The sequence below is a fragment of the Spea bombifrons genome, chromosome 13 (genome assembly GCF_027358695.1).
Source record: "Spea bombifrons isolate aSpeBom1 chromosome 13, aSpeBom1.2.pri, whole genome shotgun sequence".
Classification (NCBI taxonomy): Eukaryota; Metazoa; Chordata; class Amphibia; order Anura; family Pelobatidae; genus Spea; species Spea bombifrons.
This window is the reverse complement of record NC_071099.1, coordinates 9,906,385-9,932,042: the sequence shown is the minus strand read 5'-3', so window position 1 is coordinate 9,932,042 and position 25,658 is coordinate 9,906,385. Positions and strand designations below refer to the sequence as shown.

The window sequence follows — 25,658 nt, the reverse complement described above, 5'->3', positions numbered from 1 at the left end:
CTTAATGGCGCGTCTGAAGCATTGATCGGAGTCAGAGTCCAGATTCTGTACTGGAACTCACTAATTCATCATACAAACCGAGGAAAATGCCATTATTTGGTTAATTGTCCGCAGAGAGCCCAGCGCTGATAAGTGATCGCTGAGCTGGCCCCCCAAGCATGGAGTTTGGGGTCCACAGGACTACTGAACCCCTTTAAATCCCACAACCAAAGCCAGGATCACTGTTACATTTTTACATTTCCAGCACGAAAGAAACTTTGTAGATGTTTTTGTTTAAAAATGACCAGACTCTACTTTTCACGTCTTCCCCAGAGCCATCAATCTCTGAGATAATCTCTTCGCCTCTCCCTGAATAAATCAGCAATTTAAGAGAAGAAAACAGGGAGGAATAATCACACCAATCCCAGGCACAGGAAGGGAAGGTGGCTGCTCCCGTGGGATATGCGTAAGCGAGGGACTTCTCTTACACAATGATCGGGGCCGAGCCACCCCTGAACCAAATGCACCCAAGGATGCAGAACCGCACAGCCCCCCTCCCCACGGATACATCGTCGGTTCCACTGAGCTGCAAACCCATTGCATTAATAACGATTCACGTCCCCGGAACAGGAGAACCGTCTCGTCAGCAACCGCCACAAAGTGCTGAGTGTGTGGCTCCCCCCCAGCCGCCAGTGCCTGGGGCAGGAGGGATGCGGAGTACTGGCTGTATAGGATAGAGCCGCACATGCTGCGTTACAGAACACGTGCCCAAGGAGCAGGTGTTCCGGACACGGATCAGACACATCCTCTGAGGCGGAAGGAATTGGCTTTAAGTTCATATCAGAACAGATCAGACCGTTCCTGATGCCCAGACCCGCCATGCACCACCGCAGAGGTAGAAAAGGTTATAGCTCGGTGCCAGGAAGGGGGTCCCCGAGAGGATCTCAGCACAGGTCCCAGACCCACATGGCCACCAGCACAGGACGTCTGGGTATTACCCTCCAGCTTGGCTGTATTTTGTATTAAATTAGTTTAACCCGATTGCCGAAGGAGAGATTTGGTTTAAGTCAGAGGGAGACGCGTCGCCTTAAAGTAGCTGTCAGTCAAAACGCATCCCATCATCCGCAGATTGGAAGTCTAATGAGGCGGGCAAATAAAAAGTCAAATAAATCACACTAAGGACATAGCAGTTTTTGTTCATTTTATTAAAGTCACAAAAAGAAAAAAAAATGTAATTTCCATGGACTGTCGTTCACACATAGGGGACAGTTACAGTGTACACAACATAAATACACAACGATGGCAACACCATCAACAACCTCTACAGGATCCGCTCACCAGCATCTGTGCAAAATAAGGGGGGAGGAGAAATCGGTCTTGCAGGGTACCCCCATGTGGGCATTTGTGGGTTGAGGCGGCAACGACTAAACAGCATCCCGGTGACAACAGATGCAAAATCTGCTTGTAGATAGGTTATGGGCCTAAACCGGGAAACACAGATACAGGGCCCAACCCCTCCGGTGACACACAGCTCCCAGGGCAGATTGCCTTTCTGGTGATGCTGTGCCACATGCAGCACGGCCAGGGATCTATACATCGGTTTGTAAACCCGCACCCGCTTCTGGAGAAGAGTCCCTTTCAGTTAAACTACTAGCCGACTTAGTGTCAGAACCCGGAAACCACATCCTCAACCAGCAGGAGCCCAGACCGGCGGTATAAGTTACACACATTAATGGGGTCACTCCATACCTATGGGCACACAAAGCAGGTAGTAGGGCTCCCAGGGGCAGAGAGAGTGCTGGGTTTAGTAAATAGCTTGGTGGACTAAAAGCCAGTCGGGGAATATGATGTATGATTGTAGACGAGCTGCCAGGGCACAGAAAAGGCCAATTTGTGAACAGCACTATGATGCCAAGGCCCACCGGCACCCCCTGGAATATGCCACAGAATGCCATGACTGCACCCCCAGGGAGGCAGCAACGGGATCGAAAGCCAAAAGACAGTGTCGGCAGCAAACCCAGCGGAGAGGCCTTCCTATCAGCACATGAAGCGTCAGAAACATCTAGAAAGGGCAGAAACCGGAAGAGCTTTCAGTGCAATGCTATATAGCCATTAAAACGATCAGCCCCTAAAGCATCATGAATGGGGGGGGTAAACAAATAAAGATTGTAAACCAATAGAAATCTTCCACATGCAGCATTTCCTGCAGACTGTGAGCGACAGTGTCCCTTTACACAAAATCTCTTGCGATTTGGTTCTCCGACACCATTTTCCACCAACATGTCGCTCCAGTTTGAGAAACCAAAACCAGATGTCGTTCCTGAAGGCATCCAATGGAGAAGACGAGCCCCGTCCCCCCAGGAGGATTCATGTTTTGGGCGATTATCCGTGCGATCGCAGATCCGCACGCTTTAAAGTTATCGCCCTGTTTGCTCTAACCTCATGAAACCCCCTAATCATACATTAAACATCCACCCTGCTGCGAGGGGGTAACCGGAGCGCGCATCTCCACGGCGGCAGACAGGTGATCAGGCAGAGATATTGCCGGGGAAAGGACACAGTAAGGCACAAGACTTGAGCACAAGGGTGAAACGGTGCTACGCACAAATAACCCCCTGACCCACCACCCTCCATACATCAGCCAGCGTCGCCCCAACCACACCACGCCGGGACTCCGGTCTGGTACGTAGGCACTTCGGTAGGTGCGTCAAAATATAAAAGTCTAATTACCTAAGACTGAAAAGTGCTGCAGAAGGGAAAAGTGAAGAGGCAACTGGGGAGGAAAAGGGAACGTATGAGGAATCACCTTGAACTAGGGACCAGAGGTCAGATATCCCTGAGACACAAAGAGTGCGGGGCACAGGACCAACAGCATGCATGCAGGCCGCGGGGCAGGGAGAACTCAGGACAACTCATCCACTCACAGGCACTCAACGTGCAACGCTAGAAGAAAGCCCACCATGCTAACGAACCCCGTGTGACATCCGCGACAGAGGACTGCGGGCTTCTCATGCCGTGTGGCGGAGGCAAAGCTATCGGTGGCACCAGCCGGGGCAAGAAGCAGCTGCTGGGAGAGTACACCGGGTACACGGCGAGTGCTGGGCAAACAGACAATCCTCTACAACGTATAGAAAGGGAAAAGTCTGAGCGTTCCAGACACGAAGAGCTTTCCACGCGAGATCAGAAGTAGGCGGTGGAGCCGACTCGAAGAAGAGCAAAACCTCTCAACAACCGACAACCCTGTTGGGAAGAAGACACATCGTTAGAACGAGCCGGATAAATAGACACCAAGAAAGAACAAAAATAAAGCGTACGGGGACGGCGAGCGGTTTCACGCAACACCCACAAGATTATTAGAGCAAACCGTGACTCCCCCTGGATCACTTATCCCCCCGCAGCCCACAGACCAGACGGCGCAGACAACCGCACATCTGGAGAGACCTGATCTGTTATTCATGAGTCTGGAGACAGGAGAAGACCCAGTCCCACCGAATCCGCTCTTTGCCCCAACAGATCAGACTCGCCGAACTCTGACGTAGTGGCGGCCAAAGTGAGATACGGATGATATTTATGCCGCAGAAAGGTAATGGGTAATCAAGGTAAATTCTTGATTTATTTGTTTTTCACACAGTCGGCACCATTATGATAAAAATCATTCTGAGATAAAAAGGTGGATTTTAGGTACATTTCCCAGCATTCACCTGTGTGTGTAATTGGACACCAACGCATTACCCACTCCGAACGAGGAAGAAGGTTACGTATTTGTCCAGCCTGTATACACGTATATCATTATATAGGATACGATTAATGAGATTATCTTAACGAATACATGTGGAGGACAGGTCAGAGTCGCCACAGTCTAGCTGCATGATATCAGGGGGGGGCTGCGATTCCTCTTTTTAAAATAAATAAGTTAGTCGTTTCATTGGATCCGTAGACGGGTCCGCATTGCGGGGAGGTTTGAGGAAAAGCCACCGTGTCCTAATGACTGGGTGACCCATTTCTGGACACGCAAGGTTTCGGCCCATGTGATGAGGGTAACGACGTGGACACGTGAGGATTTGGGACAGGAGGGGGAGTGAAGGAATGCGCAGGGACAACTCAGGAAGCAGCTGGGAGGCATTAAAGCCGTGCACCAGTATCTGCTCTGTGTCCTTCTCCCGCGGGCAAAGGGAGCGTTATATAATCTGCATCAATAACGCACGAACACACGATGGAGGCGGGCTACAGCAAACGACAATTACACTGACAGCTCATCTGCACCTGAATGAATCGGGGGTATGTACCCGCTTTCATTAGGTACAGTTCACCTTCCATGCTCCCCAGAGCCCTGAATATCCTGATCATTTGCTGCCTCACCTCTGCCTCCGCGTGAGCTATTTGGTCAGACCAGGTTTAGTTAACTTGCTATATGGGGTAAAAAAAACAAAAAACAAAACTGCATTTAGACCCTCGAGTGAGTCCGAGGAGCAGAGCGGACACAAACTAGCAGTCGGTGGGAACGGCTCCGATGCCGATAACTGTCGGCGATATCGGAAGGCACTTCTTATTGTCTCCCAGCCACGACGCGAGTTCAGTCAGACAGGGACAACGAGATTCAATATGTAGGCAGACGTTAAACTTTACTGCATCAGGAAGGGGAACAGAACATCAAACACGAGTCCCGCGGCAGCACCGGCTTCCCCCGACATCCGCGTCACAATCCCTTTAATATAAAAGGACGCCTCGCACCCTCCCGGAGGTCCTCTGCGGCTCGCACGCGGTTCTTGCATCGCCCAGAAACATGACATTTCACCGTAATGTCACGCCACCCACCTCCTCAAGCAGCACACGTAACTTGGTCCATCCGTGTTTCCAGCTCGAACGCGTCAGGACGGTCCTGCGGGTTCACGGCCAGCATGTCCTTAAGCAGCCGGCGGATGCCCTCAGACATGGAAGTCCTGCGTTTCTGTGGGATGTGGAGTTCCATCTTTGGGTTCTCTAGCAGCGCCTCCCCCACGGGCACAATTTCACTGCCCTGCTTGATGTAGGTCCCCAGAAGCTCTTTCTTGGTCTCTGCATCCACAAAGGTGATGCGCTCGATCATCGCCCAGATAATGATGCCCAGGGCAAATATGTCCGCTTTCGCTGTGTAGTGTCCTTCCCACACCTCAGGAGCCATATAGAAGTCAGAGCCGCAAGCCGACGACAGCCAGAACTTGTTGATGTTGAAGGCTTTGTTTTCGCTGCCCCCATCCCCCGTACTGTCCTTCCCACGGGGAGCCAAACCCGCACACACCTTACTGAGCCCAAAGTCCGCCACTTTCAGCACCGGGGAGCCCGAGCGCTCCGTGATCAGGATATTATCGGGTTTGAGGTCCCTGTGGACAATTTGGTTCTTGTGCAGGAAGGCGATGGCGCTGGTGAGCTGCAGCATGAAGCTCTTGTTGGTTGCCGGGTCTGGCCGCCTGGAGAGGATATACTGATTCAGGTCTCCTCCTTCGCAGAACTCCATGACGAACCAGAGGTAACACGCTTCCTCTGTGTATCCAAGAATACGCTCCCCTGTGGAGGAAAAGAAAAAAAAAGTTAGCGAAAGAGAACGGCAGCCATTTATGTATCAGAACATCAGAAATTGGCCCGCGGAGACCAAGCCAATTTACAGCGCTCCGCAGAGCGATCAGCTGCCAATTAGAGGCTTGTTACAAAGCCCCTTCCTATAGACTAGGAGTCTCCCGGTGACAGCCGTTACAGCGACAGTCGGTAACTTTATGGTTTCCTCTCCATCATCCCTGATGCTAAAGCAGACCAAACCAGCTCAGGTTTACCCCACAGAACACCCCATGTACCACGAGGGGCCACAGCACACGTATGTTGTGTTATCCGGTACCAGCTACACGGACCACCACATAGTAGAGACCCCAAGGGGAGGGAAGTTGTCTGCCCCCAGGGAGACCCTCCAGCTGCCTGCAGACGCCACACACACTGCAGTTACATAGGAACACACTAGGGACTCAGTGCACAACAGCCTCCTACCCTGACACATCCCAGGCTTCGGGCCAATCAGCAGACAATGGCTTCTGGCTCAGTCACAGGCCTGAATCCCGGGGCCAAACTTACCACACACACCCCCTGGCCGCACCACATGCCTCAGACACACACAATAACCCCAGGCCCGTGACTGCAGCACACGCCCACCCAGCCTACAGTAAGCCAGCTGCCCTAGCAGGCCTCGATCCCCGGCCTAGCTTTGAGGGCCTGGTCACAGTGACTCCTCCAACTGCTAGGCCTCAATCCCCGGCCTCTAGTAAAAGCCACGCAGTTTATGGGGTAGACCCTATCTTGGGCCGGGCCCCCCGTCTTTCTCTGAGCCTCCCCACTTCCGTCTGCCTCTTTCTCAGGCGCCTGATCTCCCTCAGGCCCCAGTCCCCACTGTACTCCCCGGGCCCTCACCCTTGATAGACGTCTCCACCAGGCGCAGGTAGAGCTGGGAGGCGGTATTGCCGTGCCGCATAGTATGGGCCAGGCCGTTGCGCTGCAGGACGCACTCTTCGAAGCGAACGATGTTTGGGTGCCGGCGTCTCAGGCTGGTCAGCGCCCAAAACTCGGCCAGGGCCAGCTCCACATTCTCCGGAGCGTCACAGCGCAGCCGCTTCACTGCCACCCGGGCACCACTCCGCCGCGCCACCGCCTCGTACACCACGCCGTAACTGCCGCGCCCGATCTCAGCCAGCAGGCTGTAGCGAGGCCGGGGGCAGCTAGGGAGCCGTTTCCTGCGATCCTCCCCCTCCTCTGGAGGCTGCTGCTGCTGCTGCTGTTCAGCGGCCGGCCGCACTCTCAGGGGCCGCTTACGCTGCGGACTCTTTGCCGTCTCCATGTGGGCAGCCAGGGCGGAGGTTTCCTCATCCCTCCTCCGCTTCCTGGCCGAGCAGCGGGACACACGCGAGGCGGGAATGCTGACAGAGGTTCTCGGGGTGAGGCAGCATCTCCTCCCCCCCAATCCCACAGAGCCAAGCTGTCCGCCGGCTCCTCTCAGTCTGAATACAGACTGCCTGAAACAGCCAGGGAACAGGCGGGGCGCAACCATCCGAGGAAAGCAAGGGGGAACTGGGATTCGGCAGCATGTAAAGAGGGAAATAACGAGAGGCTTCCCACAGCTAGCACAGCCTTGGTGTAAAGACGAATAGTTATTTACTGTCTCAGGGACAGACCGGGAACAGGGAGGGCAAAGAAGCCGGGAATAACGCAAATATGAAACACACACCCCCTACAAAGTGCAAGGTTCCAACGCCCAGCGACTGTAAACAGTAACTGCGGGAACAGACCAAGTGCTGCAGGAGGGGTAGTCAGAAATCACATGGGCAACACTGGAAACAGCGACCGCTTCCGGTGACCCCGTGTTTTAAAGAAATGAGAGACCCTCACTGCTGGGCCCCGAGAACCGGGACGAAAAAAATATGATGTAAGCAGAGCGGGGTAGCTAGGACTCCCCCCGTGCCGCATTTAGTATAAACCATCAATAAGTCATGTGACAGGGGGGCGTGTAGTCCGTTGGCAAGGCACCTGCTCAGCTCTTCTGGGGAGCACGTGTTCTCAGGGCATAAAGATGTAGCAGGTACTGGAACCTGATGTGAGGGCGTCACCTGCAATTAGAGGGCCCCAAGGGCCTTGGCCGGCCGGCCAGCCAGCCAGCCAGCCAGCCAGCCACCGCTCACTCTATGGTTCTGAAAGTAAATGAATTAAAGCAAGAAGAAGTGCAAAGATATGGAGACGGCCTGCAGTTACCCCATACTCTGCAGGTGCCAGTAGCTACATATAGGAGATCCACGGAGAAGAGGGCAGAAGCAGATCAGAATGGATGGGAGAAAGAATCATAGGGAGAGAAGAGGTTGGAGGATAGAGAGAGAAGGATTGGGGAAAAAGAGGTAGAAAGATAGGGAGAGAAGGCGATGAAAGAAAGACAGACTCTGAGATGACGAGTGGATGGGGAAACACAGTGGAGGAGAGGATCGGAATCTAAGAGGAGAGAAGGATTGGGCAGATGGCCAGAAAATTAGAGAAGGTCAGGGTAAGAGAGGGTAGGCTGGAAGGAAGGGTCAGGATGAGGCGTGAGGACGTCAAGCGGGAGGGTCTGGGCTGATAGTGATCAGTCCTACCGTCCCTTCCGCTAACTCCGTGGGCTGATATCACATAAAATCCGTGGGCGGCTCACGCGTGGAAACCGCCTCTGCACGGGGTTTATTCCTTGGGGCCACGAAACGCTGAGACTCAAAGAGGTTTAAGCCAACCTTATTTAAAGACGATATTTATTGATTTATATATCGCCATCATATTCAGCAGCGCTGTACAATGGGTAAACAGGAGAAACAACAGGCAAGGTGGATACAGTCGAGAGGATAGAAATATATTTTAGCCAATAGGGAAGCACGATGTTTACACGAATAAAATATCAAGAAAATATTTTACACCTAAAGGATATGTTTATTACTTATTATTCTAGGGACCTTTAGGGCCCAGTCTATCCATGCGCAAAGCGGGAGTACCTCAAGTATTAGAGCTGCAAGTTTTTGATAAATAGTTGCAGCGAGGCTGCCTTTATTTGGATTGACACCGAAAGTCAGTTGATAAGGGCATGCGGTGTCTCCAACGCTTTATCCGATATTCCACTAGAGGGTGCACGGAGCCTGAGCGCTGGAGGACTCCTTCCCCAGGCGTAAATGCAAAGGGTTAAATCAGCTACAGGTCTTGTTCGGATTTATGGGACGCCGGGCATTGCTTGCACTTTTACAATATCAGTTAATCCAACAGAATTGGTAGTGGGTGATACAGCGAGGGAATGTAAACATGCGCGATGCGAATACGTCCCCCGAATCCAGGCAACCCGCGTGTAGTCTGATTCACGTGGCCGGGGGGTTCTCTGAAATGAGTGGACGCTCAGTAGAGGTTCAGGTTGCTTTGCCGGGGTCTGAAGCTGGAGGGTCTAAAAACATTAAAATTAAATGCCAAATAATTTCAAAGTAAAAAAAAAACCCCAACATTTGGCACGATGTGTTCTAGAGCCTGGGACCCCTCTTTCCATTCATCCCGAAGACCCCCGGGGCTCGTATTCCTGTGTTTGTACCAATCACTGGGATCCAGAAAATATTTTTTAACGAGACTTTACTGGACCCGCGATTACTGCGGCTTATCGGGTCTACGTGCGTCACACGATGACTCACAAGCCTGGACGGTGCGGCAAAGAGCCCCCCTGACGCGCGTCCGAAAAGACATTAAAAATGATTGTGCCGGGGGAAGGGTTTACCGGGACGCGACGAGTGATGTTATTTCACCGGCGCTGCGTAATAATCGAGAGTCGATTGTCTGTGATTCAAAAGCAACTCATGTGGCCCCCGGCACTAGAACCCTTCCCATACGGAGCCCCTTAATACTGACCTTGGAAGCGCGTGGCTTGCTCCGGCCGGGCACTGGGAGGTCCCGGTTAATCCCAGTATACCTGCCTGTTTGGGGTAATTTGTTTTTAGTTTAGTTTAGCCCCGTGGTGAGTCGTTCCCACCAGGTCGCTAATCGTAGCAAACATTTGCCGTGGCGCGGTACAGGTAACCCTTCATTACAATCAGGAAGCTATTCTCCAGAGAGCGCGTCGCGAGGAACGTTCCCTCCTTTCATGCCGAAGATGGAGATCGGCCAGAAGAGTTTATTTAGTTTTGGTGAACCATATTTGCGCTCAGCTCTTCTCTGTGGGTATATCCCCCGACTGGCCCAGAAGAGTGTTCCTGAATCCTGGAGTGTCAGGGTTTCTACCCCAGTCGCTGATTCTCAGGGTGAATGGGCAGATTCTTATGGTTTTTACCCCAGTCTCAGGCTCTTGGAGTGAATGGACAGATTATTAGACCCCCTTCCATCTCAGGATGAGTGGGAGATTCTCAGGGTTTTTACCCCAGTCTCGGTGGGAATGGGGCAGATTCTCAGGGTTTTTACCCCAGTCTTGGGGTGAATGGGCAGATTCTCAAGGTTTTTATCTCAGTCTCGGGGTGAATGGGTCAGATTCTCAGGGTCACAGCCTGGAACCGTCTCCTTCATATTCTCTGATTTAATTATAACTGAGGGTCACGATTGGTGCTTTTCTCCCTGCTATATCATAGCTGGTATCCCTGCTTGAATACAGGTGACTCCATTCAGAATATCTCTACCTCCTGACCAGTCCTGGGCTGTTAAGCTGCCGGCACTCGCGATTCACTGCATTAGGGTCTGTGATGGGCTACCCAGAGTCTCAGGGTCAGAGACTGTAAGCGACTTGTATGCACTGTCCCTCGGCAACAGACACCGCAGGGTTAAACCCATTCGATTGACTCTGTGATGCAGCGGGTTTCAGGGCAATAACCTAGTTCTGGGGCAGTTAGGGTAGATTTATTTTCTGATGAGGCTGCGGTGCAGGCTTTTTTCCCTTTAAGAATTTACAGGTCCGATGATCGCGACCCACCGTGAGCTGTCGGCCGTCACTCCCCCTCCCTCCTCTGCATCCAAAGATCCAAAATCATAAAGGGAGGGCGATATATCTGATTCGCTCTGCTCCTGCCCCGTAATAAAAACATATTTTTACCCCGCGTGAAAGCATAAAACACCAAATAATACAAGTTTAGTAAATATTGGCCCTTATGTTTGTGGCTCGACGCGGTTCACCCCCTGTCATGCTGACGACCGCGTATTCACACGCGTGTCACACGCACGCACTATGGCCCCTCGCGTGGCACCCAACGGGTTAAATCTTTCACCCCCGCAAGTCCTGCGCTGTATTATACGGGGATTTGCTCGTTCTATAGGGGACATCTCAGTCAAGGCCACCCTATTGTGACTCGTACATCTGTGTTCTGTGTCATGTATTCAGAAAACAAACGTAGGCGGTTGCGTGTGCACCGGCTGACGCCAGTTACCGCAGAAGGGTATGGGCTGACCCCCCCCACGCACACACACACGCAAAAATGAATTGTAAGCTCTTGGAACCATTTAATGCTTTTACCACCAAAGGATGTAACAAGCGTGAGATAATCAGTGTTGATCCACACATGTGCCATAGCGCTGCACGATGCGAGGTCAGCGCTGTAGATTTAATTAGGATTTATCCAGCAGCGGGGATGCGCAGGTACGTCGCCTGGGCGTATATCACAGTGATGTATAGGACGTGATATCACCGGTCTAATTGGCAGTCCATCACCGTCCGGCTACGCAAATTAATAATCCGTAATGTGCAACGCCGGCAGAATCAGGGGCCATTAATCTGAGACGTGTCCGCGCTCAGGAGCGAGGAGGGAGAGAGCCACGGGAGAGCTACAGAGGGGAGCGAGTGGGTGCGGGGACCCCACCAACCTGTCCTAAAAACAAAAATACTGCACCGCAGATCGATATCACAGAAACGCTGACTGCACGGGCCGGTAATTCAGCTCCTAAAAAAACCCAACTAGCAGGTGAATGATCCAAAGAGTTTACATTCTAACAATCCATCAGGTGGAGTAATACTAGTGATAATAGCCCCCCTGGGGGTTATTGGGGTGCTGTTCACATAAAGCGCAGGCAGCCAGATCGGACACTTTTCTATAACTATGGGTCAGGTTTGGGCTGGCTGAGCGTCATGTGAGCTGCAGTGTGCAGGTGAAATGTCCGTCGGTGGCTGATCCGCACTGAGTGCCGGGGGCCAGGACTGAGTTTAATGTGTAAAGTCGTGCGAGGTGGTTGTGCTCACCGACGCTGCATTCGTGTCACGATCTTATAGCCAGCAATATTCCCACGTATGTGAACGACTCCGTCACACGCTCCATTACCGGCTATCAGACCACATAATCCCGCTAACAACCGGCGGCCTAGGGGGAACACGGCCCCCAAAAACACCAACACAGGGCAGGTTTACAAACATGCCAGCCAAGTGTCCCTGTTTAGTTTTGAGAGTCCCTCTTTGATCTCTAAATCCTTATTACGCTCTCTCCTCCCCTGATGCCTCTCTTAACTCCCCTGATGCCCCTCTCTCCTCCCCTGATGCCCCTCTTTTCTAGGAGGGCAGAATGTTTGCTGGGTATGAGGGTATCGTAGGGTTCTACAGCCCTAAAAGCCCCGATAATGTGTATATAAACAGCAGGAAAGTGCTTTATAAATTGAACGGAGCAAATAAACCCCATTATTCTTCTTGATGCCCCTCTCAGTATAGAGAGCTATCCCTAGGAGCTTTCCTGTCATCGTTCAGGATCATCATCCTGGAGAATACTTAGAACACGTCCCCTTGATACTCGGCATCTAGAACTGCCTATGCCTTATCATCCGGCATACAATCTAGAACCCCCCCTCCACAGTCATCATGGAGAACACCTAGACCTGTGTCTCTTTTGGGAAATCCTGATCTCATTACATTAACAAGTTCCATCCGCGCCTCTTTCAATCTAGAAAAAATCAAGATTACTGCAGAAAATGCCATCTTGGGCACTCACTGCCCGTATTGCGGGGTCTGCAGCCATCGGGGGTTCCGGGTCAGGTTAGGTGCCCGCCTGGGGCAGGTTGCCAGGTAACCGTTTAGGGATTAGAGCTCGACTACCGCGTACAGCCGCTTGTGAGGGGTTAATTCAGACATGGTGACTCCTACGCAGCCCTAAACATGTCTCGTTAGTGTCGCTTAGAGACCAACGTGTTGGATGAGTGACCGCGGAGTCAATGAGAGCCCATCCATAACCCCCCAGCACCTCCCCCGAGGGCCCCCCCATGTCACGGAGACGGCGGGTAACTCGTAACCAATCAAGTGCGGCTTTAACTAAGGATCATATACGCTAGCTATATCCAATTATATACGGGCGCAACGGAGTGCCACCCCCCCCCATACAGGGACGGAAAGTGATGGGGAGTAGTAGGAGGGGTTATAGGGAGTAGTTAAAGGGAGTAATAGGAGGGGTTACAGGGGGTAATATGAGGAGTTATAGGGGGTTATAGGAGGAGTTACAGGGAGGGGTATATGGAGTAATAGGAAGGGTTATAGGGAGGAGTTAAAGAAAGTAATAGGGGTTATAGGGAGGAGTTAAAGGAAGTAATGGGAGGGGTATATGGAGTAAGAAGGGTTTATAGGCATACTAGGAACTCTCAGGGTTTTGCCCGGAGACTCTGGGAAAAGCGCCACTTCTCTGGGTTGACACCTGAGTCCTGACACGACGCACTTCCCGCCCATTTCCCCCATAAATGGGGGTGTGTCCAGCAACATCAGTGGGTGATCCCACCACTTCCCGCAAGGGGGGCTCTGGAAGAGCCGGACCTTGAAAGTTCCCTGGTATGGGCGTTGGGGTATATAGAGTAATGAGGGTTATAGGGAGGGGTATATATAGAGTAATGAGGGTTATAGGGAGGGGTTGTTCGCATAATAGGGGGTTACAGGGAGGGGTATATCGATAGGAGCTTCTATGTCCAGGGGGTATGTACATGATTTGGGGTAATTTTGTGTTTGGGACAGAGAGGGGGGGCGTCCGTTTCTCCTATTATTAGCTCTATAAAAGTGTCATATTACAAACGAACCACCCACCCTCGGCCCCCGGGAGCAATCACGGCACCCATGGGACCTCTTATCTTATGTCACCTGCTCCTGACAGCCAAATTGCTCAAGTGACAATCTGCCACATCGGGATCCCACGCACACCGCTGTGAGATCGGGAGTCTAGGCAGGGGCCAGCCGGGGCCCACAACCGGAAACCATGGCTTTGGGAATGCAACATCTGTAAACACGAGGGTTAAGTCATTATTATTAGTAGTGACTTATAGATCACCGTCATACTCCGCTGCGCTGTGCGATGTGTGTTATTATTATTTATATATCGTTGTCATACTCCGCAGCGCTGTACAATGTGTTATTATTATTATTTATATATCGCCGTCATACTCCGCAGCGCTCTACAATGGGTAATAGGATGAAACGTATGGATTGCATCCCCTGTAGACAGGTGTGTAAGGTCTTATTGGGGCACTCGCAGTCCCTCCGGCCCCCCCTCCCCCCCCTGCGCTTTTCCTCTATACCCTGGTCTTTTGCCCCAATACTCTGTATATTTCCCTTCTGGTCCTCTAATCCAGCCCCCCTCTGTTCTACTCTTGCCTTCCCTCCTCCACCCACTCTTTGTGGCCCCTCCACCACTCCACTCTCCCCTCCACTCAGCTGTTACCTTGTAAATAAGAACACATCGCTCTGTCCTGATCTCTTTGTGATTTCCAAGGCAGCTTTCAGAGACTGCATCACAGAGAGACAGACAGATAATGCAAGGGGCTGGAGACGGCCGCAGATCCGACACGCGCCGCACCTCGTCCTTCTCAACCTGCCAGACCTGGAAGAGAGAACCAAGAGAACCCGTCGAAAAAGTGACCTGTGGGCAGCTGCTCGCATCACATAACAGAAGGAGAGACAGCAAATTAAGGAGAAAGAGAGAAAGAGACTCGTGATAGAGACAGACACAACAAATTAACAAATAGAGAGAGGTACAGCAGAGAAATAAAGTGTTACTGAGATGAGATAAAGAGACCCGTAGCAGAAAGAGACATAAGAAGCTAACCAAAGGGAGAGAAAGAGTGAGAGATACAGAACTAACGTGCGAGAGAAAGAGTCATACAGAGAGGGAGAGAGAAAGAGAGAGAGAAAAGAGAGAAGGGAGATAGCGCCAAGAGAAGGAAGAGCACGTCAATGAAAGGCAGAGACAGTGGGGAGAGAGTGCCAAAAAAAGAGAGGCCAAGAGTGAGGAGAGGTAAAGAATGGAGAGGGCGCAAGAATAAAGCACCAAGGAACGCAGAGAGGTATAGGGTGGGGGTGCAGAGAGAGGAGAGAATGAAGAGAGGTAGAGAAAGAGGTCAAGAATATAGAGAGACAGACAAGAAAGATGAGAGAGTAATCGATAATGGAAAGAGTGAGAGGGAAAGGAGAGGCATCGCATGAAAAGGGAGGAGAGCGTGTGTCAGAGAGAGAAAGTGCGAAAGAAAGAGAGGAGCTGACTGGTGGGTGCGTCATTGCTCTACGGATATTACTATATGTATTTTAATTTGCAATCACTTTGGCAACACGTCCATATGTCATTGTACTAAAGTATCACTGTACAGAGACAAAGAGATACTGTAAGACAGAGGGTGAGGGGGGTGGAGAGAGAATGGGAGAAAAGGTGAGACAGAGAGAGAGAAGTAGAAAGAAAGCGAGAGAGAGAAAGGGAGAAAAAGAGTGAAACAGAGAGATAAAAGGTGAGACAGAGAGATAAAGGGAAAGAGGTGGGAGACAGAAAAGAAGAAAAAGAGTGAGACAGAGGGAGAAAGAGAGAAAAACTGAGACAGAAAGAGAAAGGGAGAAAAAAGAGTGAGACCGAGAGAGAGAAAGGAAGAAAGAGAGTGAGACAGTGGGAGAATTGCAGAGAATGGAAGAAAGAGCAAGAGGGAGACACAGAGAGTGGGAGAAAGAGAGTGAGAGAAAGAAAGGGGCGAGAGAGAGGAAGATAAATATGAGAGTGGATTGGAAAGAGAGTGAGACAGAGAGAAAATGGGAGAGTGAAAGAGGGTGAGAATGAGAGAGAGAAGTGGAGAGACGGGCAAGGGGAGAATGAGAGAGAGGAAAACAGATAATAAAGTGATTTTTCTGAATACAGTCAAAGACCCACATCCAGAAACTCAGTGTCACTCTATAACCCAGCAGGATTTTACCCCAAGCCCTGATGCCCTCCACCACCTGGACGCACTCTGATGGGAAACCAAGCCTGTGAAACCATATTCAGAGCGTCAGCTCCTGAGCCCACATTCACTGCATTTACTGGTTTTATTAAAATAGGAGTCTGAGATTTTCAGACAGAAGGGTATCGCAGGGGGTCACTAGCAAGGGGCAGGAGATGGAGCCCCTCCCCACAGGGGCAGGAGATGGAGCCACTCCCTACAGGGGCAGGAGATGGAGCCCCTCCCTGAGGACCTCCCCGCATATAAATATTTGTTGGATTCTGATGCGCTCATACAGATCGACACAGCCCGGAGGTGAGTGCACGGAGCAGCCATTCCTCCGCATCCCTGAACCCACAAAGTGATTGGAGTCCCCTCCATCGTCGGAGCGACACAAACAGATCCACGGACCCCCAAACTATGTGAAAAGCAGCCTGAAAGCTAGAGGTCCACACAGTCCCAGAAGCATCCACTGCATTGCCCCCCAAACTTTTTTGCAGGTACCTAAAACGCACACTTTGCAAAAAGCAGACAACCCTCAGCCATCGGCCGGGACAGCCCCCCGAATATTATCCGAGGGGCGAAGGTCCTCGAAACCCGAAAGGCAGTCTACAAGCTGAAGCAAGTGCCACCGCGACCAGAGGATTCCCACCTGCACCTGCCCCAAAGGTAACCCTGCCTGCGCGTCTCTCTTGTAATAGACGTCTCCATATCTAACACTTACAGTAGCGCAGCACACAGACAGCCATGCAGCACTCTTAAGCATTACACACGTTATCGGGCGTACGCCGCACTCTAACACACAACGTGGATTACTGTAAGGGGACGAGGGACTTTATCTGTCTAAAGTGTCTCTCTATATTAACCCTTTCAGTGTCTGAGGGGTGTTGTTATTCATGGACCCCCACTTTGGCTCTCCAGGGGTTAAATCTGTCACTGCCTGGGGTGTAAGCTTTTATCTGCCCCACCAACGCAGGTGATGCGACATCATCTCTAATTGCACGCAAAATTCAAAATTTCATTATATTTTTTGTAAAGCCGCGTGAGCGTCAGAATGAATGTTAATGAGTTAAGTAAACCCCCCCAAGCTGCCCCCAATATATTGCTAACCCACCCTCCCCGGCGTCTGTTCCCTGTAATGACGCGAGCGGCAGAGTGTCTGAGAGGACACGGAGAGATGGGAGTTATTAACTTCATTTAAAGCTATTTTTCACTCCATTACAATTCCCGGGAGAGAGATATTTAATGACCCACATCTTCATTCAGTCACATAAAGAATGAATAATGAAATTTAGAACCGAAAGAAACAGGATGGAAATATCAGGATGGAAAGACGTCACATGGAGCAGGGGTACCGCTCCCCAATCCCTGCGTGCGCAATCCGCCGATCGCAAGTGGAACTGAAAACAAGCAGATTTCATCATGTTTCTTTTTTTAAAAAAGGCATAAACATGGTATCCAGACGCAGTCTCCAGCATTAAAAATAAAGAAAAATTGGTCAAATTAGACAAAAATTAAAAACAAATAAAAATCAAGCGTCTTTTTTTTTTGCTGTGCGCTCCTTAAAGAGAGGTTTTAAACTTCTCTTTAGAGACCGAAACAGAAGCGCCCTGGTAGTTTCCCTGCTTTGGCACAGGTAGGACCACTGTCTCTGTCTGCCGAACCCGAGCGAGAGCCGGGTCCAACATTCTGTTTCTTCTCAGCTGACCTCACAGAACGGGGCCACTAAAAATTAAAAAACAGCCTCCTGCACAATAGATTAATAATAATAATAATAATGAATCATAATAATTAATAGTTAATAATAATTAATAAGAATGATAATAATAAGTAATAATGATAATAATAGATAAAAATGATAATAATTCATAATATTATAAATATTATATTCTCAGTTAAGTCAGATTTAAAATATATATATATATATTTCTGTGGTATTTTTCAGATGTTTTCAGATGTAAAATGTTATTTAAGTGATTTTTGAGGCTCGGTGCTGAAGAATAACATTTTACTTGCGGACGGCTGGGGCTGAGGGAGGTTGGATACATTGTTATGTTATAGTGTAGCAGGTTGTTATTGTGTTATAGGGATAGAATGGAGACTGTTGGAATGGATATGACGGAGGCTGTTGGAATGGATAGGATGGAGGCTGTTGGAATGGATAGGATGGAGGCTGTTGGAATGGATAGCATGGAGGCTGTTGGAATGGATAGGATGGAGGCTGTTGGAATGGATAGCATGGATGCTGTTGGAATGGATAGGATGGAGGCTGTTGGAATGGATAGCATGGAAGCTGTTGGAATGGATAGCATGGAAGCTGTTGGAATGGATAGCATGGAGGCTGTTGGAATGGATAGCATGGAGGCTGTTGGAATGGATAGCATGGAGGCTGTTGGAATGGATAGGATGGAGGCTAGGTTTTATGGATAGGATGGAGGCTGTTGGAATGGATAGCATGGATGCTGTTGGAATGGATAGGATGGAGGCTGTTGGAATGGATAGGATGGAGGCTGTTGGAATGGATAGAATGGAGGCTGTTGGAATGGATAGCATGGAGGCTGTTGGAATGGATAGCATGGAGGCTGTTGGAATGGATAGCATGGAGGCTGTTGGAATGGATAGGATGGAGGCTGTTGGAATGGATAGGATGGAGGCTGTTGGAATGGATAGGATGGAGGCTAGGTTTTATGGATAGGATGGAGGCTGTTGGAATGGATAGCATGGAGGCTGTTGGAATGGATAGCATGGATGCTGTTGGAATGGATAGGATGGAGGCTGTTGGAATGGATAGCATGGAGGCTGTTGGTATGGATAGGATAGAGGCTGTTGGTATGGATAGGATGGAGGCTGTTGGAATGGATAGGATGGAGGCTGTTGGAATGGATAGCATGGATGCTGTTGGAATGGATAGGATGGAGGCTGTTGGAATGGATAGCATGGAAGCTGTTGGAATGGATAGCATGGAAGCTGTTGGAATGGATAGCATGGAGGCTGTTGGAATGGATAGCATGGAGGCTGTTGGAATGGATAGCATGGAGGCTGTTGGAATGGATAGGATGGAGGCTAGGTTTTATGGATAGGATGGAGGCTGTTGGAATGGATAGCATGGATGCTGTTGGAATGGATAGGATGGAGGCTGTTGGAATGGATAGGATGGAGGCTGTTGGAATGGATAGGATGGAGGCTGTTGGAATGGATAGCATGGAGGCTGTTGGAATGGATAGCATGGAGGCTGTTGGAATGGATAGCATGGAGGCTGTTGGAATGGATAGGATGGAGGCTGTTGGAATGAATAGGATGGAGGCTGTTGGAATGGATAGGATGGAGGCTAGGTTTTATGGATAGGATGGAGGCTGTTGGAATGGATAGCATGGAGGCTGTTGGAATGGATAGGATGGAGGCTGTTGGAATGGATAGGATGGAGGCTGTTGGAATGGATAGCATGGAGGCTGTTGGAATGGATAGCATGGAGGCTGTTGGAATGGATAGAATGGAGGCTGTTGGAATGGATAGGATGGAGACTGTTGGAATGGATAGCATGGAGGCTGTTGGAATGGATAGGATGGAGGCTGTTGGAATGGATATGACGAAGGCTGTTGGGATGGATATGACGGAGGCTGTTGGTATGGATAGGATAGAGGCTGTTGGTATGGATAGGATGGAGGCTGTTGGTATGGATAGGATGGAGGCTGTTGGAATAGATAGGATGGAGGCTGTTGGAATGGATAGCATGGAGGCTGTTGGAATGGATAGCATGGAGGCTGTTGGAATGGATAGGATAGAGGCTGTTGGAATGGATAGAATGGAAGTTAGGTTTTATGGATAGGATGGAGGCTGTTGGAATGGATAGTATGGAGGCTGTTGGAATGGATAGCATGGAGGCTGCTGGAATGGATAGCATGGAGGCTGTTGGAATGGATAGCATGGAGGCTGTTGGAATGGAAAGGATGGAGGCTGTTGGAATGGATAGGATGGAGGCTGTTGGAATGGATAGGATGGAGGCTGTTGGAATGGATAGCATGGAGGCTGTTAGAATGGATAGCATGGAGGCTGTTGGAATGGATATCATGGAGGCTGTTGGAATGGATAGCATGGAGGCTGATGGAATGGATAGCATGGAGGCTACGTTTTATGGATAGCATGGAGGCTGTTAGAATGGATAGCATGGAGGCTGTTAGAATGGATAGCATGGAGGCTGTTGGAATGGATAGCATGGAGGCTGTTGGAATGGATAGGATGGAGGCTGTTGGAATGGATAGGATGGAGGCTGTTGGAATGGGTAGCATGAAGGCTGTTGGAATGGATAGCATGGAGGCTGTTGGAATGGATAGAATGGAGGCTAGGTTTTATGGATAGGATGGAGGCTGTTGGAATGGATAGCATGAAGGCTGTTGGAATGGATAGCATGGAGGCTGTTGGAATGGATAGGATGGAGGCTGTTGGAATGGATAGCATGGAGGCTGTTGGAATGGATAGCATGGAGGCTGTTGGAATGGATAGGATGGAGGCTGTTGGAATGGATAGCATGGAGGCTGTTGGAATGGATAGGATGGAGGCTAGGTTTTATGGATAGGATGGAGACTGCTGGAATGGATAGCATGGAGGCTATTGGAATGGATAGCATGGAGGCTGTTGGAATGGATAGGATGGAGGCTAGGTTTTATGGATAGGATGGAGGCTGTTGGTATGGACAGGGTAGAGAATCTGGTATTAGAAGATCTTGGATACATGTGAAGGCTGATGTATATTAGCCTGTAGTTGTGGGAGGGGCTATGGTTATTTAACCAACGCCTCTCCCTTCCACAGCTACGTTACAGCTCCTAACGTTGCCCTCCCTTGCCCCCCCATTAATTTCCTTCCTTTTATTTCCTCTTTTCTCCTCTATCCTTTCTTTCATTTCTATTTACGGGGTGGCCCTCTATAGGCCTACCTGGTACGTCGGTCATGGCACACCTCAGACCGAATGGACCCTCTCTGGGTCTTTGGTTCTCCGTTCCACTAATCCTATTCGTTTGCCCCTCACACAAACTGTTGCTACCTGGATGGAGGCTGAGGGTTTGTGTGATGGAGCCAAACCGGTCGCAACGGTGCTAATAATTGTTTTACGGTTACAGTCTCCTGTTTGTGTTCCAAACGCTCACATTAAACATGCTCAGTCTTTCTTGACATATTTAATCAACAGAAACACCGGGTAAAATTTTGTGTTGGTAGCAGGAAGGAAAGATAATGAGATGTTTGTTGTACGAAGTGACAGTCAGATCACTAGAAGCTCTGCAGAGACTTAAGGCTCCATTAGAGGCTGAATGTACTAAAAAAACGGAGGCTAAACCAGAGACCCAGCACAGAGGCTCCGAGAAAACTTCTGGAAGAAAGCTGGGAGATGGTGTTGGTATAGAGGACGGACTCGGGATAGAGCAGCGGCAGATTTATTGCTCCGTCCAGGACTGAGGCTCGGTGGGGCGGGTCTGGCAGGTCAATAAAACTATCAATTCTCATTGTGATAATTACCGTTTAAAAGCCCCGAGTGTGTACGGCAGAGCAAATAACATTAAACACACTGCGTGCCTTGGTACTACGGCACACAAAACCTTCCTGGGTTTAGTGGGATTGGAACGAGACCCAGGAACGAGAGGAAATGAGATGGGGCAGCATCAACTAAAATAGACTGGACTCCAGTACCGCGCAGAATAACTCCCCAGTACTGGTGCTGGAGACTGGATACTGTGACTGTCCCCCAGTACCGGTACTGTAGACTAGATACTGTGACTGTCCCCCACTATCGGTACTGGAGACTGGATACTGTGACTGCCCCTCAGTACCGGTACTGGATACTTTGACTGCCCCCCAGTACCGGAACTGGAGACTGGATACTGTGACTGCCCCCCAGTACCGGAACTGGAGGCTGGATACTGTGACTGCCCCTCAGTACCGGTACTGGATACTGTCGTTGCCGGTTGAGGTCTGTCACAAAGCCTTTGTTTCTAGACGCTGTGTTCGTGATCCTTGTGGGGTTACAGAGCCTTCCAGAGGCTGACATGAAACACGTTTATTGCGACAGCATCGATCTTTAATTACCCATTAGAAAGAATCTCTCTTTCCTCGTGACCTGTGCGAGACTTCTTGACCTCAAGACGTTTGTGATTCACCCAGGCAGTGAGCTAATAGTAGCCCAGCGTCCATACCGGTGAATACTGGATCAGTCTCCAGATGGAGTGAAGAGAGTCAACATTCTGCGCGTTTACCTCTCCAATATTACAACCCGCAAAAACTGAATCCCCACCGACTATGTGCTGTCCTCATAGCTGACATCCGAACTTCTACCACCCTGACTGACTGCAGACCTTCTCTGTCTTATTATGCTCGAAATAACCACCAATTAGACAAGTGAATAACCTGCAATATTATGCGTCTGCTTCCAATTTCTTTGGACCCCTGATGCCCCTCTCTCCTCCCCTGATGCCCCCTCCTATTTTCTAAGCGGTCAGAATGTTTGCTGGGTATTAGGGTTCTACAGCCCTAAAAGCCCCGATAATGTGTATAGAAACAGCAGGAAAAGGCTTTATAAATGAAACGGGTTAAATAAACCCCATTCTTCTTTTTCTTAAAACCCCACACAGTTACACAGATACCCCACCCACAGAACTAAAGTACCCCTCTATGGCCATTGTTAATTGTGAGGTGTCTGATGAAGTTATAATTAAGTGAATGTCTCTCTCTCTCTCTCATGCCATGTTTGTCTTCCCAGTAGCCATTGTGGGCAGGATGGGTTTACTGGTCCTGCTGCTGCTGCTGACTCTGGGCAACCCACAGGCCGCGTGCGACTGCGTGTCCTGGTGCTTCTCCTGCCACCTGCACTTCAGGGACCCAAACGCCAATTTCAACCCCCTGGTAGGTTATTATATGAGAGAAAGTGAACTCTAAGGGGGATACGGTGGGTGGAAAAGCTGGATCTCCGAGCTCTCTCGGTGGGATGGAATTAGTACTAAGCCCTGACCTTTGGCACCAGCAAGTACTTGCCTTCTTTCCTATTGAAGGATTTCCATCTATCCCTGCATAGTCCAGAATCTCCATTGGGGGCGCCATCCTTGGTGGGATTCACTGATTTTGACCCTGTTTCCTCTTCCATAGGTTTGTTCCTTGCAGTGTGAAGGGTCTCTTCTGCCCCATACAGACTGGGACAGATGCGTGATGCTCCTATCCCTTCAAGAAGGTCTTGTCCAAGAAGACAAAAGGGAACAAGAGCGCGTCCCCACTGAGTTGGACCTCCATGAAACTCCAGTGAAGCGCTACGGGGGATTTTTGAAGAAACCCGACAAAAATAAATTTTTCTTTACCTCCCCAAAACGGCAAAACAGGGACATCAAGGGCCAGGGCAACAAGGAATATGGTGGCCTCCTGCAACATCTTGTGGAGCTTCGGGCTGACAAAGAGCCGGAGGCGGAAAGCCAGGGTGGCGAGGAGCCCAACAAACAGAACCAGGCGTGGGCTGGGAGGGAGGAGAGGAAGCGGTATGGGGGCTTCCTACGCAAATACCCAAAGAGGAGTATCGAGAACCTGCGGGGGGAGGAGCTGGGAAGGGGGCCGGGGACAGAGAAGAGGGTGGTGCTTGAGGAAGCTCTAGCGCAGGGGGTGGAGTCTCAAAAGGGAAGTGATGCTGATTACGGAGTGGCGGATCTCCACAAGCGCTATGGAGGGTTCATGCGCAGGATCCGTCCCAAACTAAAGTGGGACAATCAGAAGCGGTACGGGGGCTTCCTCCGGCGCCAGTTTAAGGTGAATACAAGGTCAGAGGAGGAGCCTGGCATCTTTTCGGGGGAATTATCTGACCTATAAGAGAAGACAGTGCCGGGAGGAGGCAAGGGGAGGAGGAGAGCAAGGCCGAGATTCCCGGACCCTGTACCTGTTGCTCCCGCTCAGCGGCCAATTTGGGGCATATCTGGGGTTATGTATAAAGGCAATTCTGGTGCGAAGCGGTACAAATGGTGCAGTCGCCATGGCAACCAATGGAACGTCTCTGCTTCCACAATTATCACCAGAATTTCCCTTCATGCAGAACCCCCCCCTGCCCCTGGCTCCAGCTTGCCTCCTCTCCCCCCGCCGCTCCCGTTCCCCTCCGATGCATGGAGCTGTACAGCCGTTCTTTTTTTTGCCTTTGTATAAATGTTACTTGAATGCAAGACGCCGTCCCTTCTCCCTCGACCCGTCCGGGTATTTAAAACGATGGTGAAATCCTCTATTGTTTAGTTTCTGTAAAAAAAAAAGTTGCTAAATAACCTGCACCTGCCGACGGCGCATCTCGACACACCAGCGGCGCACCTCGACATCCCGGCAGCGCATCTCGACGGCACATCTGGACACACCAACAAAGCATCTCAACACACCGACAGGCGCACCTTGATACACCGACGTCGCACCTCGACACACCAAACGGAGCACCTCGACATCCCGACGGCACACCTCGACATTCCCATGGCACCAGACCTGTCTTGCTTGTTGTTAATATGTGAATAAAGAAACTGATTTCTGCTCTAAATAAACCCGTTTTGTGTCCATGAATCAGCTGGGAGTTTTTTGTGTGCATTTCTTGTAACTTTGGGTTTATGGCACGTTACCCATATGGGCTGTAACTGGGGGTACCTGCAGAGCAGGGGGGTATGTGGCAGCCTGGGGGGGGGGGTTGGGAGTAGATAATGAAATCAAGGATAGAAGAAAAAAATCAAGGACAAGAAACTGTTTCTTGCCGTCCGAGAACAACATGAGACCTTGAGAACAGGTGGGAGCGCAATCAGAGTTAGTGGAGCTGCGGCGACAACCGTGGATACCAGCTGCTTAGAACCCGAGAGACACAGCCGGGGCCAGTTAGGGCCCTTACCCTATATCCACAATTAACACATTAGTTGCATGTCTAGAGTATTGCTCTGATCCAAGGAGGTAACCTCACTAAGTGTAACCTTACCTTCATCTCAGAACAACTCAGCGGCAACTCCCTGTTTAGTGAATAAACCCCAGTATGCCCCAATATACCCTGAAACTGCAACCCCAAGCCCTCCATCCCATCAACTCCCCGTAACGATGCTTTTCATCCTCCAATGCATTATGGCAGGAGCCGGTAGATGCTGCCCCCTGCTGGTGCTGCATACCCTGTCACACTGGCTTCAAAATAAACACCCCTACGCGGGGTATTTACTGGACTTTCTACACCAGGTTGGCCCCATCACTCTTATAATAAGACAAAGGAGTCTCATCTTCCTTAAATCAACGCAGGAAATTTCTTAACACGCAATATTCTCACATCCACACCAAACATTTCTTCACTTATTTACACTGAGATTTTCAACTGGTTTGTATTCAGAAATGTTACCGGCAGCCGGTCCTCATATCACTGGCCCCACAAATCGTATAACAGGGTTCCACATTATTATTCTAGCAGCAACCCCGGAATCTGAATGCATAAGCCTTTTATACTTTTTAGGTCTTGCGCTCCCTTTTCTGTGTATTTTTTTGCTATAATGGGGTTCTAGACCTTCCTATCACCATACCTGGGAACTCTCTGGATCCTGCTGGAGAGTTCCTAGTATCATCTATTACCTTTACCTAACACGTTCCCTTTAAATAAAAATGAAGCCTGAAATGAAGAAAACCGGTATCGGTATCCCCGACAAAGCACCGGACGGACCTATCAGAGAGTGAGAAGCCCCGAACGCGCAGGATAAATGCCCCTCGCTGGCGATCTGACCGAGACGCTGAGCGTCCAGGTGTCACCTATTTCCTGGCCGATTCGAAGTGACGTCTCCATTGGCTCCAAGCTCCTTTTCGGCCTGAATTATCCCTGAAATCATATCTGTGTCTTCATCGCAAGGAACCGAGCGGCTCGGGAGCCACCAAGTGGAAAATCTGTTTTCAGTCTTGTGTGATCTGCATTATCCGCGTGTCAGCGGCCACGATCAGATTATTATACAAGATAAAGCGCGATAACACAGACGGACGCTTGACTCGTATAATGATTT

The 25,658-nt window shown here is 50.2% G+C and overlaps 2 protein-coding genes across 3 annotated transcripts; one reads left to right on the top strand and one right to left on the bottom strand.

Annotated features, from left to right (window-relative positions):
• Nucleotides 1-2,864: 2,864 nt before the first annotated feature.
• STK35 (serine/threonine kinase 35) lies at nt 2,865-6,992 on the bottom strand. 2 transcript variants are annotated; one of them, XM_053453770.1, is made up of 3 exons: nt 6,412-6,992; nt 4,795-5,523; nt 2,865-3,219 (listed from the first exon to the last, which is right to left on the bottom strand). In XM_053453770.1, exons 1-2 carry the CDS (start codon nt 6,833-6,835, stop codon nt 4,799-4,801), a joined length of 1,149 nt encoding a protein of 382 aa, XP_053309745.1. In that variant the 5' UTR covers nt 6,836-6,992; the 3' UTR covers nt 2,865-3,219; nt 4,795-4,798. The 2 variants fall into 2 exon arrangements, with proteins under 2 accessions (XP_053309745.1, XP_053309744.1); XM_053453769.1 differs by lacking the exon at nt 2,865-3,219 and having other exon boundaries at nt 4,583-5,523.
• Nucleotides 6,993-15,966: 8,974 nt separating this feature from the next.
• On the top strand, nt 15,967-24,207 carry PDYN (prodynorphin). Its single transcript, XM_053453508.1, has 3 exons — nt 15,967-16,320; nt 22,397-22,539; nt 22,780-24,207. The coding sequence occupies exons 2-3, from the start codon at nt 22,414-22,416 to the stop codon at nt 23,482-23,484; spliced, it is 831 nt and encodes a 276-aa protein (XP_053309483.1). The 5' UTR covers nt 15,967-16,320; nt 22,397-22,413; the 3' UTR covers nt 23,485-24,207.
• Nucleotides 24,208-25,658: the final 1,451 nt, after the last annotated feature.